Here is a 16,814-nt window from a genome sequence, read left to right as displayed (position 1 = left end):
GATTCACTGCATTGTCCCTCTTCTTGAATGGTTTGTTTTGGCACTGGAGAGGCTGGGACTAGGGAGGCCCTGCTCTCACCCAGAAGATCCATCAAGGGCAATTATCATCCCGTTGCTCCCAGGGGCATCCCAGAGTTGTGACCCATGCATGGAATCTCCTGCATGGTTTGGGGAAAATCGTGGCTCACCACCCGTCCGTTTTCTCCACTGCTGGTTCCTGCTGCAGATGCTCTGGGGAGGGTTGATGTCCGTATGGCTTCATTGATTGATTGCTGTGGGATCAAACAAAAACCCTTTTTGAGAGAGACAAGGGGGGGGTCTCCCCCTGTCCTTAGCAATGGCTGGACAATCATAATATACAACATTTTATCATTATTTATTTTGTTCAATCTACCAGTACTTTTATTTCTTTTCCCCTCCATTCTATGTGGCACCTTTTCAAGCAATTCCTATTCAAGCATCTCTAAATTTCAAACTGAAGTTTATGTAAGTTAGTATACACTCCTGACTACACTATATTGACTACTGTGTCAACAGATATTTTGCCACCACCAACATCAATAGTGTTTATAGCTATGCCAGTCACAACTAGGAGATGCCATGTCAACTAGGGCACGTTGGATACACATAATAGTTCCTGATGGCACATTTCCAAGGCTCATGAGGGCTGAATCCTGGAATCTGTTTTCAGGGCCACAGTCTGGAATGGGTGAAGTAACCAGTTAAAGAAAGAATAACACCTTAATCATTCCTTGATCTTGTGCAAAGTGAATGAATAATCTCAAGTAACCAACCACACACACTGAAGGTTTCATTGTTAAAGACTTCTGCATCAAGGCAGGTGACTGGGCCCGGGTACCCCTGTCTTAGAAATTAAGCATTGCTTTTATCCTATTACTATTTATTTTAAAATATCGTATACAACCTTTCAGACTGAACACATTCTCCTTCAGGCCTACATGTTCAAAGTGAGCACATTTTTAAAGAAGTAACGAATAATAAGTTAAGGTAAGACTTCAGTTGTGAACTGCCCAGAGAGCCTCAGCTATTGGATAGTGTAAAAATGTAATAAATAAATAAATGTATTCTGTCAGATTTTTTAAAAAAACTTTTGCTCAGAACACCTATGTGTGAAGAACACCTCTTAGGTTAGAATGATTGTGAATAAATTAAAGCTGGTTCAATACAAACATTATTTCACTTATTCTGTATCTGATATATAATTAGAGTGGAGTTAGAGAAATGTGTGTTTCCAATTCACATTTTCTTCATAACATTTATATGGAATGAAGGAGGGGGGGTTGCAAGGCAGAATTGATGGGAAGGGAGGTGCTTAATCCTCTCACCTCCCAATACTCCTCTGGAAATGTTCCCCTTCCCCCACCAGTTCTGATTCCCCCCTGCCACCCCGAGCCGGGCTCCAAAACTGGAAGGAGCTCAACTAGGAGAAAACTAGCTTTCGAAGGCCACTGCCTCAGGCAGCAGAAGCTGTAGTGTGTGGAGGGTAGTGGCAATAGCCTCTCTAGCCATTCCTTCTGAATTGTTTTCTCTGTTGGAGGTCAGTGCTGTGTGTGCCATGTGGCCTGTCCTCTACCTCCTTAAGCTAGTCTGCTGCCTCAGGAATGGTGTAGGATGCTTTCCCATTCCCAGTATTGAAGTAAGATTCAACTGACAGTCCAGTCGGCTTTTGTATATGGAATGGGAGAGGGCGCCATCTTGTTCTTCACCCCAGTCAGTAAAATGTCTTAGGCCATTCCTGGGTCTAACCCCTTGTTCAATCCAGGATCAACAATGCAGGATGCAACTACAGCATCCCCAACAGATGGCCATCCAGCCTGTGCTTAAATACCTCCAGCAAAGGAGAGCCCACCACCTCTCAAGGCAGTCAGTTCCACTGCCAAACAGCCCCTCACTGTTAGGAAGTTCCTCCTAATGTTTAGCTGAAATCTGTTTCCCAGAAACTTCCAACCATTGGTTCTAGTCCTGCCCTTTGGAGCAACAGAGAACAAATCTGGTCCATCTTCTGCATGACAGCTCTTCAGATATTTGAAGACCACTCTCATAGCCCCTTGCCAGCTGCCAGCCTGGTCAGCTTCTGTACATGGAATGGGAAAGGGTGCCATCTTGTCCTTTGCCTCAGGCAGAAAAATGTCTTGGGCCGGCCCTATTTGGAGGAGAGAGTTGGCAGGAGTAAAAGGGAGGATCAAGTAGCTCTCCTTCCCTCCTGCCAAGTTTCCCCTGAAAGTACGCTCTGCCTCCCCTGCTCCCCAGTCTTGTTAACTTGGCAAATGTGAAGTTGGGACCACATGTTTACTGAGATAATGTCTAGTTTTGCCTTTAATACACAAGTAATTACCTCACTGGGTACTTAATATAGTAAAGGAAACAGCAAGAGGGAAAGGCACTTATGAAAGAGTGTTGCAAAGAATCTTTCCAATGCTTCCTCTGTTTTAAAATGCTCGAACAGAGAAAAGCATTGGAAAGATACTTTGCAACATATTTGGAGACAGATGAGCAGCCCTTGAGGAGGGAAAATCCTTTCCAAAACACGTTGGGCATAATAAAAATATTTTTCAGACACCTGAGAATATCTTTCCTTCCATTTTGGGATGCTTGATATAGTTAACATGAAGAACACGGCCCTGAATCTTGTCCATATGTGATAAACTTTGACTATCATTTAAAGGTGAGATGTTTTGGGACATGTATCTTTGTTTCCCAGGATGCAAGGGTCTTTTGCCAGTTAAAAGCAATTAGCACTGACATAAGGATGAAAGTCAAAGATCAGCAGAACCACTGGACAACTATGAAGTTGAGCTTTCCTACATGAGGCTGTTAATCAGCTGTTAATCTGCTGTATCTACTTTCAGTTTTGTGGTAGAATTGAGATCCGAGCACTACACAAGGGGCATTTCTTCCTTTTCTGCTACATAACCTCTAGGTGGCACTGTGGTATAGAGAAATAGTGCAAATATGCAAGCTAAATCATACTTTTTTTTCACTTTCACAATTAAATGCTACATTTTCCCTGCTCTAAAAAAACTCACCGAAAGTGCTGGTTAGACACAGAAGCAAAACTGTAGGGTCATGACATTGTCTAAAGAACCTGGAAACAACTGTGAGTAGGGAATGACGAGTGCACGATAAATGCCTCATGTAGAAAAGCCCACTGTGTGACGATTAGGTTTGTTCTCACAGTCATATCTCCTGAGATAACAAACCCGGAACTTGAAGGTTGGATTTACAGTCTAGAGACTAAATTAGGGGCTGAAGCTGTGGCCAGTGTAGTGAAATGGACAGAGAGTTGGGCTTGGATGTAGGATAAAAGGTTCCAGTTCCCATCAGCTATGAATGGGGCCCTTGAGCAAGCAATGATATACAATAATGAACTTATATCACAGGATTGTTTTGTGGCTAAAATGATATTTAGAATCCCTTTCCACATCCATGCATTCATCATCATATATATGGTTATGAAGACCTGCCATACCTGGCTAGTAAGGAGAGAACTACTTATAATAGAAGTGTTTTGGAGAAGTTTGATTCTATTTGGTATTCATTCCTACACTTGTATACAAATTAGGATTGCTGGCTATTGTTTGCTGTTCAGCAACCACATTCAGAGTTAGTTTGTACAAGTATCTCCCCTTCTTTTTGTTGTTATTGTGCGGGTAGGTGGTTGGGGAATTCAATGGGAAAGGAAGAGGCATACTGTAAGGACAGTGTCTTGTTGATGTTCCTTTTATGTCTGTGCATTGTACAAGTGTACTTTCTTTGCAAAAATGAACAACAACTTTACAGCCAGTCATTGCTTTGGGTATGCCTTGAGTACACAGATCATTGAACAAGGTGGTGGGTATAGGCTGTGTCGCTGAAAGACACTGGTATTTCTTGCCAGTGCAAACATCTCTGAACTTAAATTCTTGATTCAGAATTACAATTGTAAATTGACAACCATAATTTTTCCTGCTTCTGGAAAGAAACTCACAGCAATTCATGGGATTGATATGCTTTTCTACACGGGAAAGTGAGCTAATTTTAGAGCTAAACCCTTGAAGTGCATTAAATATGGCACCATCAGGTGATGCACAAAAAGCACCCTTATTAAACATGAAACTACTACCATGAATTGCTTTTGTGATGCACAAATACACTTGCTTTTGTCATGAACAATGGAAGGCTACTCAGATAATTCCAGATGTGACAGCAGCCTGAGTCATTTAGATGCACAATTGCCTTACAACAACTCTGACTGTAAGGTAGATGAGGCTGAGAGACAGCGACTTGTTCAAGGCTGCTAGGAGCTTCATTGATGAGCAAGTACTGTCTATCTAAAACTTGTGACTCTTTCCTGTGAAACTTCTCCTTTGACTATTTCCACAGCAGCGCCACAAAGGAAGCAAGAAGAACTTGCATATCCAAGTGGTTGTGGGGAAGGCCTGTAGCTCAGTGGTAGAGCCCCTGCTTTGCATGCAAAAGGTCCCAGGTTCAATCCTTGGCACCCCCAGGTAGGGCTGGGAAAGGACCCTGCCTGAAACCCCAGAGAGCTGCTACCAGTCAGTGTTGACAATACTAAGCTAAAATGGACCGACGATCTGATTTGGTATCAGGCAGCTTCCTATCCTCCTAACATGCTGTAATGTCTCTCCGCTTTTAACTGGCCATAAATAGACTCTCCCTATTCTTCCAGAATGTTTTCTGAAGGATAGTCAGGTAAGACATTACACAATTAGCCTAGAACATTTCCATTTAAGCAAGGGCAGGGAGGCAAGGCAACTAACCTGGTCTGTTCCTAAACTCTGTTCCTAAACAACCTTGCTGCGCGTGTGTGCGCATGAAGAATGTCTGTAGTATTGTCTTAACATTAAATATATTTCCCCATAACTCCTAATAAACCTGGCCATGAACCATTTGCAAAGAAGCCCTTACCCAGATCTTATTCAGCTGAACACTAAATAGGTCATTTAGGGAAAAACCATTTCCTAGTCCCTAAAATATTGACTTTCTACCCTAACAGGCATCCTGGATTGGATCCATTTCTAAAGGAATATTGGGAGTCTGGCTGGTATCAGAAAGAAGGTGTGAAAGGCCTGTGAATGTGTTGCCACCTTCATCCGTTTTGATTCACTTCTGGACTTGTAACAAAACTCGATTAAGGCAACCAGCATGGCTAGTCCAAGCCCTCCGATGAGGATGTAGAAAACACCGGCCACATTGCTGAGACTCAAAGCACTTGTTTTGTCCTACAAGGGAAAGGAAAAGGGAGAAGGGATGTGGGAGTAAGAAACAAGTTGTTAGCACACAACTGCTCGTTAGGAGCATGACACAAGTGCTTAGTAGGAGAACAATAACACTGAGGAGCCACCACTTTTAAGTACACAGAAGACATTTCAGTTTCATTTCTTTACAACTGAATATTCTTCCCCCACTGAACAAACAAAATTGACTAAAACGTTTCAGTGGCTTTGCAACTCTTTGGGAAAGGTTTGGGCTAGATGTTTTTAATCATCACTGTTAAATAATACGTATTTGCCCCAAATGCCTAGGTAGTTTCAATTATTGATAAAAACTTAATCTACTGTGAGCTGACATTTGGTAGTCTCCAATTTTCCCCTCTCCTAAAATAACTCATTCTCTTGGAATCGCCTGTTCTTTTCTTCTTTGATTGTTTCCCCAGAAACTTCTGTTGCTGAGCAACAAATCAAAATCACTTTATTCTCCTCTATCATGCCCCTCCCCCTTTGTGCAATAGTCAGGTTGTAGTGACACTGGAAAGGTTCTGTCCTTAGATAGGCATTTGATTTGTCTTTAATAACACAATTATTTTGTGTCTATGTTCCAGGGATGCATTTTTAATCCATTATTTTATTGATAAGGAGGATTTATTAGTCACCAGTTAATCATCTTTAGCATTTGGTTCTGATTATAAACTGATTTTATAAATACCAGGAAATTAATCTGACCCTGTTAAGTAGGTAGGTATAACTATTCCCCATTTTACAGAGGTAAAAACTTTGCCTTAATACATATATCACAAGCACAGCAAACATTAGTGTCTAATTTGACAAATGTTCCAGAGCCATCTAATTTAAGCTCAGTATTTGTCAAATGAAACAACTACCTTTGAATCTCGATTTGGAAAATATTGTTTCTCTTCTACTTAATCCATGCAGAGCACAGATATTGGATGTTTGCTGGGATTTACTTGAGGATCACATAAGAAGTGCTTGAACAGGCCAAATCCCATGTTATATATTTTCAAGTCACAGGAACATTCCTATAAGGGCCTCTCGTGTTTTAAAAGGTAATATAGAAAGGGTTGGTATATGTGTGTATTTCTGAGAAAGACACAAATATATAAAACAATTCCTGGATTCTCAGAGACATGGTCCTGAGAACCTTCCCATACTATGTTTCAGGAATAAAAGAGTAACTTTATTCTGACTGGCATAAGACCACATTCATTTCATTGGTGTGGCCTGCACATGTAAATGTAGGATAAATACAAGCACATATTCTAAAGTTTGGTGGAGATGGACACATACCCTGTGTGTTCTGAAAACAAATGCTTTGGAATGCAGCAAATCTGTGTCAAAACTGTACTCACATTTTAGAATGTCTTTATTTGTAGATAGTGTAGATTTTTAGACAGATGCAAATAGGATTAAAAAAAAAACAGTTTGGGCTCATCTTTTACAGTTCAGCTAAGAGAATGCAGGCATTGCGTATTACTTGTTTGTTTATTTATATCAAGTGGGCAACATGTGGCCCATCAGCCATACGTGGCCGTGCCACCCACAGGGAAAATGTAAAAACTTTTTTAAAGGAAAAAAAATGGTGCCTATTTCACTATGGAGGGCTAAAAAAGTCAAATGTAGTTTTGACCTCCTAAAAAGAAAAATATTATTTTTGAGGTCAGACTGTGGCCCATGCAGGGGGAAGGAGTGCGAAAATGGCTCCCCAATCTCCTGAAGTTACCCATCTCCTGATTTACACTGTACTTTCTGAATAAAACACAGCTAGTTTTCAGTTGAGGACAAAGTGTTTAAGGAGTACATAAAATCTATAATATTTAGATATACCTCTTCCTTCTTCTGCTATTGAGATACCTCTTCTTTTTACAATAAATCTTAAAATGTACTGTCTTGTGAACTGCATGGTGGAATTTTTCACAATTCTTTCCAAAGGCAACACTGGTTGTCTAAATGGTTGTCAAGTTAATGTATCTGGTGTTTTAAGTTTTGTAAGATTTTTTGTTTGTTTGCTTGCTTTTGTAGAATCAGTTGTGAAGTATTAATATAGGCAGGTACACCTCAAATCTCTGCCCTCCCTACATCTCCACAGCTTTAGAAATTGAACTGTAACTGGAAATAGAGCCTTCCTCTCTGACAATGGAGGTTACCACATTCAGATACCTTTGTCACAGGGCAGTTGTTCTTCCCTCTTTGCTTTGTACATTGCAGTGTGACTATTCATAGATTGCATTATTTTGTCATATTGGCTAATCCCTTCAGAAACCTATAATTCTGAGATGGAAATAATCTCTGCTCCAGAAATGAGCTCAAGATTGATCTCTTCACTGGCCTTTGCCAAGCTGGTTAGCCATTAATCCAGATCCTTCTTCCAGATATTTTTCTAACTATAAATATTCCGGTCTCCTCCAAATATTTTAGTCACAATTCTTATGCTAACTGCCCTCACCCCACCCACCCCAAACAACAACAACCATGCCTCTAGTCACCCATCTGCAGAAAGGGGATATTTTACTGTCTGTCTCCAAATGATTGCTTTAAAGATCTGCTCATGTTCGTTTCACAAGCCTATTTAGAAGTGTTTAAATGAGTGTACACTTTTTTGCCTTATACACATGCATAAACATAACATGAGAGGAAAAATGGGAAGAGTGGGTAAGACTTTCAAGGTTAGTTGTGTGTTCATGCCAAGGTTCAAATCTCTTTTTTTTAGATTTTCCAAGATTGGTAGAGGCTTACTCAAATATCAGTGCTTTGACTGGGATCATCATTATGTACTGCCAGTAAGGAAATGTATTGTAACAAAATATTGAAATAGATCCAAGTTTAAATGACTCTGCAAGTAGATGCAAGAACTGCCTCATGCACACATTTGGTCAATGTCTAAAGGATGTACATGTACATCTGGGAAAATCATCTGGGAAGCTCACCGTTGCAAGACTAATTTTCCCTACTGCTACTACAATTGATACAGGCCAGAAGAAAATGACATGAAAAATGTGATGTGCAAGGCCAGCTGAAGCTTGGCTGAAGAACTATACTAAGGGTGAGCTTGTCAAAAAACAAATAAAAAAAACAACGAGTTATCACAATGTAGATTTAGGCTTGAAACTCCATCTTGCAGCTTCTTGGCTCTCATATTTTTCTTTTGCTAGAACGATGTAGTTTCTAATTGCAAAGAGGTTCTCTGGAGAGGGACTATTGTCTTGCAGTCACAGTTCTTTCCCAGTTGGACATTGGCACCAGGGTCATATACACGCACTGCAAAGGCAAGAAAACAATTCCCACCTGCCACGGTTTCCCTTGGCTTCTTGGCTCCAAAAGGCCTTACCTGCTGTTTTTGCACAGGCTCCTGACTTAATAGCACTAATAATAACAGATCATAAAGAAAGGCACCAATCCCACATGAAAGGCCCAGGAGAAATCACACCCTGTCGCTGAGCTCTAGAGCCTTGCCATTTGGGCTTTGTGACAAGATGCTCTCCCAAGGCGTTTACCCATCATGCAGCCAGCTTATAAGTGGGAGTGTAAATGTCACAGCTTGTCTCCTGCAGAGGGAGAGCTACATTTTGAGGGAAGAGAGAAGGAGGGAAGAGGAAGATTGGCAGGTGAAAGGCATGCCAAAAAAGCCAGTCTTTTAGAAATGCTCCAGCCGTGTTGCCATGGTGACAAGGCACCTTCCCTGTTTGCTTCTTTTTAACTGGTGGCAGCTTATCCATCATCCTGTTCGTTGTGGTTTTATTTTGCTCTGACAGAAACTCTTTGAAGGCCCAAATTTCCAGGGTCTCCTCTCACCTTAAGGGGGTAAATGAAGGTGCCAGTGCATCACTTAAAGCCAGGTGGAGGTGTTTGATGTTGGTCTTTGGAGCAGAAAAATGAACATTTTCCTGAATTCACCTCAAGCGTGCTATAGTTTAAACCTGTTATGTTTGTAATTCACAGATGTGCTTATCACAACTTGGTAATTCTCTTTTTTTAAATCTGTGAATATATTTCTCAGAATTCCAGATTTTGGAAATTCAATGTGTGTGTGTGTGTGTGTGTATATGCGTGCACTCGCAGCTATATCACATCTAATAAAACAAGAGGAAGTAAAATGCCCGAGTCTTTTAGCTAATAAAGTGAGGGGTTGTTTATCAGTATTCCCAAGCAGTGTGATTTAGAACACTGAAGAAGAAAACCAGATATATTTTTAACTTCAGGAAGTTTTGCAATATGCAGTGATATTAGGTTAAGGTTCATCATATCCTATAAAAAGCATGAGCTTTATAGCTCAGAGAAAAGATATTTTGATTCATCAATGGTCATCTAAGTACCTGCTAAGCTCAAGCCAGCATAGTATTATTTCTCTATTAGGCCTCTGGTAGTTTTCAGGCCCGTTTTCTTGAATGATGGTCCCCCAACTGTGATATGAAGCGTCTTCAAAGTCTGCCTCAGAAAGAATTTCTCCTTTTTTACAATAGCTATGAAATCAGAGTTGTGCTAGGAAGGAAGTGCGCTAGCTAAACATCTGACTATATAATTATGTTTTAAAAACTTCAGCGTATCTTTATGATTTTGGCACAGGTTAGTGTGTAAGGTGCTCTTTTTGTCTGCGGGGTAATGATGTTGAGGTAAGTGGTCCATGTATGCACGATATTGAAAGTCCTTTCATACCAATGCATCAGGAAGATTATAGCTACTTCTTCCTCTTTATAGAGTCTGAGGTTCTGCTCCAGATTTGCTTTTTTCATAGGATTTTGGTTATCCAAGAAGAAGGAGACCACAATGAGTCTAATCCAGATAATCTTTTATGTTGTCAGTAGTAGTCAATGATTAGGATCCACCAGTGTGCCATAGGAGCTTCTTAACCACTTTGCCAGACCCTAGCACTTGGGATGGTGAAGACACTTCATTTGATCTACCTGCAATTTCAGCTGGACTTCAGTGGAACAAAGGCTGCAATCCTGTTGGACACAGCCCCGTTGGACACAGTGGGATCAGTTACTTCTGACTAAATATTTCATGGGATTGCAGTGTAAATCAGCCCAAATTTAGCATTCTATGGTAACCAATTGGAGCACTGAACTGCATGGGGCAGAAGTGGCGGAATGTGTTGTAGAGACTATGCAGCCTTGCCCAGCCCTGCCTGCCAGATGTTTTAGACAGGCTACAACTTCCATCATCCCTGAGCATTGCCCCAAATACCAAGAGAGCACCAGATTAGGGAAGGCTGGGCTAGAATGTAGGGTCAGACTTCCCCAACTTCATGGCCATCAGATGTTTTGGACTTCAACTCCCATTAGCCCCAGCCTGCATGCCCGATGGTGAGGAATGCTGGGAGTTGTAGTCCAAAACATCTGGAGGGCACCAGGTTGGGGAAGATTGATTTACACAGTAAATTATCCATTTTAAACATGGTCAGAGATATCACCTTTCTGTGCTAAGAGGGCTATTAAAATATAACTAACATGCTGCAGAGAAGAATTGAATATGATTCTTCTATCATGCTCACAATACAGTACTTTACAAAATTATTGAGCAGGTACAGGCAATTAGAGCTACTTGAAGAAAAAGGCATTCTTTCCCCCTTCCTGCCCTCCCCACCACCAAAAAGGTAACCAGTTTTATAGGTGGTTAAAAAGGATAAATGTAAAATAATTTTAAGTGTTATTTTTATTTGCAAAGTGTGGAATTTCAGCTTTTTTAAAAGGTCTGTAGGATTTACAGTCATACATCTGGTGAGAACAGTGATCAAGCATCTCAGCACTCGATCAAGGTGACTGAGACTATTCTCCTTAAGAGAAGGTGATTTTCCTTAAGAGAAAGGGGGAACTTTAGCAGGTGCCTTTCCCTTGATTCCTTCTGCACATACTCCAATGTTCTCAACAAGGGGCATTGCTTTGAAACCCAGGGACACTGCAGAATTCAGTTAACTGTGGTATTATGATACTGGAGTGGCCTGCAATAATGGGTATTATGTAGTATGGTGCTATAGCAGTCTCCCCCATCTTTTTTGCCTTCAGATGTGTTGGACTACAACTCCCAGTATTCCCCAGATGGCTAGGACATGCTGGGAGTTTGTTTGTTTGTTTGTTTATGTACAATGTTTATATACCGCTCCACATCAAAACTTTTTGGAGCAGTGAACAGCAAGGATAAAAGAATAAAACCCCACATTAAAACAATTAAAACATTTTAAAAGTAACAAGTTCTGATAGGACTGAATTTAAGAAACCACGGCTGGTCACTCAAGGAAGGCTTCCTGAAATAACAATGTCTTCAAGAGGCTCCGGAAGGAACACAACGTTGGTGCCTGCCTGACCTCCAAAGGCCACAGGAGTTCCATGGGAAGGGGGCCACCACACTGAAAGCTCTTTTCGTGGTGGACTCCAACTGGGCCGTGAGTCCACGTGGAACCACCAGGAACATGCCCTCAGAACATGCCCTCCAGATGTGTTGTAGTCCAACACATCTGGAGGGTACCAGTTTGAGGAAAACTGGACTATAATGTCCTTGAATGAAGGACAATTCTATACTTACAAGCCAGCTGGACTGGATTTTGCAAGTGTAGCCCCAGGTTTTGTCTTCTCTAGAACAGATGCAGAGGGGACATAACACAAAAGAGAAAAAGAGAGAGAGAGAGAGAGAGACCTTCCAAGGGCAAGCAATCAGAGAGTAAGAAGAATATTCTAGTCAAGATTTAACAACTGAGTTGGGGGGAAAGCAGAGAAAGAGGACAGTTAGGAAGAAGAAGAGAGCTGGAGTGGGGATTGATGCTTAGGCAGTCTGCCTGAGCCTAATCAGCTGATCCTGTGTGAGAGAAGATAAAGAGGGCGGAGAAAAGTATACACTCAGAAGAAGCTAAGAGAGGAGATGGAAGAGAACAAGAGGAGGGAAAGCTTCTCCTGCATCAGAACCCTTTCACCGAAACCTAGGGATGTACAGATTGTGTAAAATCCATTCCATCTGTGTTTTGTGGATTGTCAGGGGCCCTTCGTTCTTTCTTCTGCCCATTGCCAGAATTGGATCTTTTTTGTTTCTGAATTTGCGTGGATTCACACATTTGCACTAATGCGCACATACAGAAATGCCCCTGAAATGCTTATTTTCATGCTTTAGCTTAAGGGAAATGCATACTTTTGGCTGTGTTTTTTAAATGAGTTTTTTTAATGACAAAATTTGTGCAAAATTTGAGAAACTTAGGGAAAAAAAACCAGTTTGCACATCTGCTCAATCTGCCTAACAGAGGAGAAAGCCAGTCTGCTGTGGAATCTGTGGGTCTGATTCATGAAAATCCAAACTCTTTGGGGTTCATTGAGGATTTCTCTGACATCCCTACTGAAAGCCCCCACTGAATCAGTTCTCTGGTTTCCTGACTCCATTTTGGGACTCCATCTTCATTTAATGCATGGGCCCAACAATTAACTGAGTGATAGAAGGGAAAGAAGCAACAATCGAGATTTATAGTGATGTATCTTAACATTGAACTTGCTTTTCTATTTATATCTATTAATATCTAATATTATATATAAAGTATTGGGTTTTTTTTTGCTTATTTATCTTTTAGTAACTTAACCTTTTCAATATTTGAAGTTTCCTTGCAAAGGGATGCGTTACATTTGCTGCTGAATGTAATTTCTTTGGGAAAAGGTATCAACATCTAGACCAGCGTGCACCACTTGTGGCCCTCCCGATGTCTTGGCCAACACCCATCAGACCTAGCCAGCATAGCCAATGGTGAGGGATGATGGGAGTTGTGGGCCAAAACATCTGGAGCGCCACAGGTTGCCCACCCCAATCTAGACACTACTAGCCCCAGAGAAGGAGGAGTTACAGAAGAATTCAGCATCGAAATGCACATTGTATTTTTAAAGAGTCTGTCTCTCCCTCAGGTGCCAATATAAAGGCTAGATTTTCAAGCATCATACACCTGATAAGTCTTCTCTATGTGATCTGTGTGTCCACTCACTGAATTTATCATTTGACTGCACATCTAACTTCCCTGTTTGTCCCCATGGTACTGTCTGCTGTTGATTCTTCACTCTCACACCTTCTTTATAGTGGTGGAATGAGTACATAACATAATCCTTTTTCTCTGTGAGGATGTGAATGCATTGTGTTGTGACAGAAATTCTGCATAGGATTTTTCAGGAAAGACCCATCAGCAGCCAGCTGCTGCTGACAGTTCATTCTTGCAAGATCCACTTGGTTTACTCATTCAAATGTAATGTTTTCCATGTGTATTCATAGAGGCGGTGATCCTATACCCACTTACCTTGAAGTAAGCCCCATTGAATACAATAGAGCTTACTTCTCAGTAGGCATGCATAGAATTGCACTGTAAAAGAAACATAAAATGTTCTCATGTGAAGAGAACTGATCCTGACACCATTCTCCTCGTTTACAAATATTATTTGCCTAGTTCTTGCAAAAAGCTCCCTTGATTTCTCTTGCTTCTTAGATGGGACTTTTGCTTTAACTCAAAACCTGGAATATGCTATTTACTTTACTGCTTCCTTTCCTTCAGTGGCTCTCCTAAAATGTGGGTTGTGCCCATTACTCCATTGCCCTCGTTAAACACCCTTCAAAGCCAAAGGTTCTATTCTGTTTCCATTCTTCCTGAACTTTCTGCTGCACCCAAGTGGTCTGTCCATCCTCTGTTCTGTAAGTTTTCCACTTCTTTTGCATTCCATGACATCACCCATGAATGGTTTTCATCCTTTTTTTAAAGGATGAGGTCTGTCAATTGGAGATTCTCCTCTTCATTTTGTTGTTGCTGGTCCTCAGAACTCTACTCCTATTTCTCTTCTGTTCTTTCCGTGCCCTTTTCCTTAGAAAACTTCATCAAGTCTGGGCAGCATAATACACTTCATGAAGTCTGATGACTTCCAATACTATCTATATGCTTTTCATATTAAATCACCTTGATCCTTTCATCAGTGGCCATTCTACCTGGTGAATGTAAATGTATGTTATTTTCTTCCTCACTTCCAGGTTTGTTCTTCCCTTTTTGTTGTGTCTTTTAGCTCATGTGTGGGCAGAAGGTAGATCTCCAGATGTTTTGGACTCCCACTCCCAGAAACCCCTGCCAGCATGACCAATGGTCAGGAATGCTGTGAGTTTAAGTTCAAAACATCTGGAGATCTACTTTCTGTTCACGCTGTTTTAGAATATAAGCTTTTAGGGACCTAAAAAGCTTCTTTCTTTCTTTCTTTCTTTCTTTCTTTCTTTCTTTCTTTCTGTTGTTGTACAGTACACAATCTGACTTCTATTGTGTTTTGTTTCCAATTATTTGCTGGAATGTGCTTCAGTTTTTATATTACTGTTTTATTATGGATTTAATTTGTTGTTTAATTAGAAAAGTGGTCTAGAAATACTAAAATAAATAAATTGTTGCATTTTAAGAAAAATAATATTATCATTATATAGTAATAATAATACATCTCTGAGAATTCTTGTGGGTATCAGAGTCATTTCTTATTATATGGGTTTTTTTTAAGGTGGGCTCTGAAGCATGCACCTCACTGTCATGAATGAAGGTTCTACTATGGTATAAAACATAGCGTTTCCCCTCACAATACTCTACAAGTGGTGTGGAGCTTCCTCTCCACATCATTACTAAGATCACCCTTTCCTCTACATTCCTATTGGATCTCATTTCTTCCTTTTACAATTCTAGTATGGCATCTGTCATTTTGTGATTTTCTATATGTGTGCGTGCACTAATGTGATAGTACCACACACATGAAGAATAACTACAACTTTCGGGAGGGGGGTGCAATATGCCTCACACGAGATTCCAAACTTTTGTATTACTAAGGCCAAAGGAGCCTCTGGCAACACACTTTTTTTTAAAATTGGTATGCATGACCTCTTCAGGGATAACTGACCTTACTTCCGGAGTCTTTGCTTCCACACTCCCCTTTATCGTACCACCATTTGCTTTTCAGCTTGTCTAAGACGCCTTGCTCACTGAGTTTCAAAACCGCTAGGTTTACGGGACCTCTTCAAACCAGGGGGGGAAATAACATAAATAACATTACCAATGTTATTTTATGTTATTCAGCACAGACAATTCATTCACAGCATTCATTGTACAAGTTATACATTTACAAAGTGATACGATCAAATACTCCATCTGGCCACCCCGCCCTCCTCCAGCATTCCATCCACCCCCACCACACCCAGCACATTCACACCCTTCTTTCCTCCACCATAGCAAGATGAGTATTAGTATATCACTTTGAGTAACCAGCAACCTCAGCCACCTGCCAATAGATACTTGCAATGGCCTTGCCAGTGCTGATGACTGCAGACCATCCCCAGCTGCAGAACAATCAGCCAGTAGCAGAACCCTGCACAGTATCTCCATCTCCGATACAGGGTCATGCTCAAGAGATCCAACAACAACCTTTAAGGGTGGGCAGTGCAGAAAGGAGGGATGTAGTAGGCCTACTGAAGCTGTAGTGCAATGAACAGGAGTGCTTTTAATCCCTTCTGCTGTAAGAAGGGTCACCCGCAATGGCCATGCAGGCATCACAGCTAGCCCCATGGACTCCTTTCCCTTGTCCTTACTCATTAAGCAGAGGACATGTTCTCACCCAGCGAGAAGACCACTTTCCAATTGTGTTTGCGCTCCCCAAGTGTTAGAACACAAAGCTGTGTTGGCAGGGTGGTTGCTGGTTACTATCCATGCCGTTTTATACCCACTAGGTTTTTCTTACTGAGGCTGACCTTGGAGTCACCTCCCCCGCTGCCGCACTCGCCCTTGTCGTACCACCATTTGTTTTTCAATTTGTCCAAAAGCCCCTGCTCGTTCAGTTTTAACACTGCCAGGTTTACTGGGTTTCTTTAAAATGAATAGATAACACTCGATGAGTAACAGGCGGAGAACACTCGGAAAGTCATGTGACAACAAGGGATCGGTGAACCAGCACCCTTTAGTCTGCTCCAGTATTCTCCCCCAGTAAGTTTGCATCCCTTGCAATTAGAAAAACAGTGTGTGGGGGGCAGGGGAAGGGGGACCTGAGTAGCATTTCCTGCGACTGGGAGATTTTGCAGCGCAAAAGATGCTACAAAGAAAAGAATCCCAAAGTTTGCTTTGCCTTAAGTAACAGCTGCTCACACTGGATGCCATCTTCTACAGCTGCTGAATTGATAGAATATAAAATTTTATCTCCAAGCATTGGCATAGGGTTTCTTTCTGAAATAATTAAGTGCAAGAGCAGTGGAGGTGTCATTTGTCAAGCTGCAGCTGTGGCTCAATAATTTGGCCTTCGGGGGGGAAAAATAAAATAAAATAGATAATAATTTAGGGATGGGGGAAGGGAGTCTGGCTCGCCTATTCCTCCGGAGTGATCCTCATGTCACAAAAGACATATAAAAACAACGATTAGTAATAATTTCTCTATAAGGAACAGAAAGAAAGAAAGAAAGAAAGAAAGAAAGAAAGAAAGAAACATTTAATCCATTTAAGAAGTATAACATATTTAAAGCAATACATAACTGAGAAAACACTCCAGACATTTCACGACACACAAAAATAGGAAAAAGGAAGAGATCCTCATCCGATTTATATCC

The 16,814-nt window shown here is 41.1% G+C and overlaps 1 protein-coding gene across 3 annotated transcripts in view; it reads right to left on the bottom strand.

The window, feature by feature from the left end:
- The window catches only part of GRIA1 (glutamate ionotropic receptor AMPA type subunit 1), a 318,993-nt gene that overhangs the window by 2,800 nt on the left and 299,379 nt on the right, over nucleotides 1–16,814 (bottom strand). The window contains exons 14-16 of one of the 3 annotated variants that reach the window (XM_084832440.1): nucleotides 15,125–15,239; nucleotides 5,109–5,243; nucleotides 189–293 (exon numbers count right to left, since the gene is read on the bottom strand). In XM_084832440.1, coding sequence (XP_084688566.1) covers nucleotides 189–293; nucleotides 5,109–5,243; nucleotides 15,125–15,239 — 355 coding nt within the window. Of the gene's footprint in view, nucleotides 1–104; nucleotides 294–5,108; nucleotides 5,244–15,124; nucleotides 15,240–15,968; nucleotides 16,084–16,814 lie in introns of those variants that run through there. The other 2 variants (XM_084832439.1, XM_084832438.1) reach the window with 2 other exon arrangements.

This window comes from Heloderma suspectum, chromosome 2 (genome assembly GCF_057233095.1).
Source record: "Heloderma suspectum isolate Gila_16-S chromosome 2, 16-S_ref, whole genome shotgun sequence".
Classification (NCBI taxonomy): domain Eukaryota; kingdom Metazoa; phylum Chordata; class Lepidosauria; order Squamata; family Helodermatidae; genus Heloderma; species Heloderma suspectum.
The sequence above is the reverse complement of the archived record's forward strand: the minus strand, read 5'-3'. Positions and strand labels throughout refer to the sequence as shown.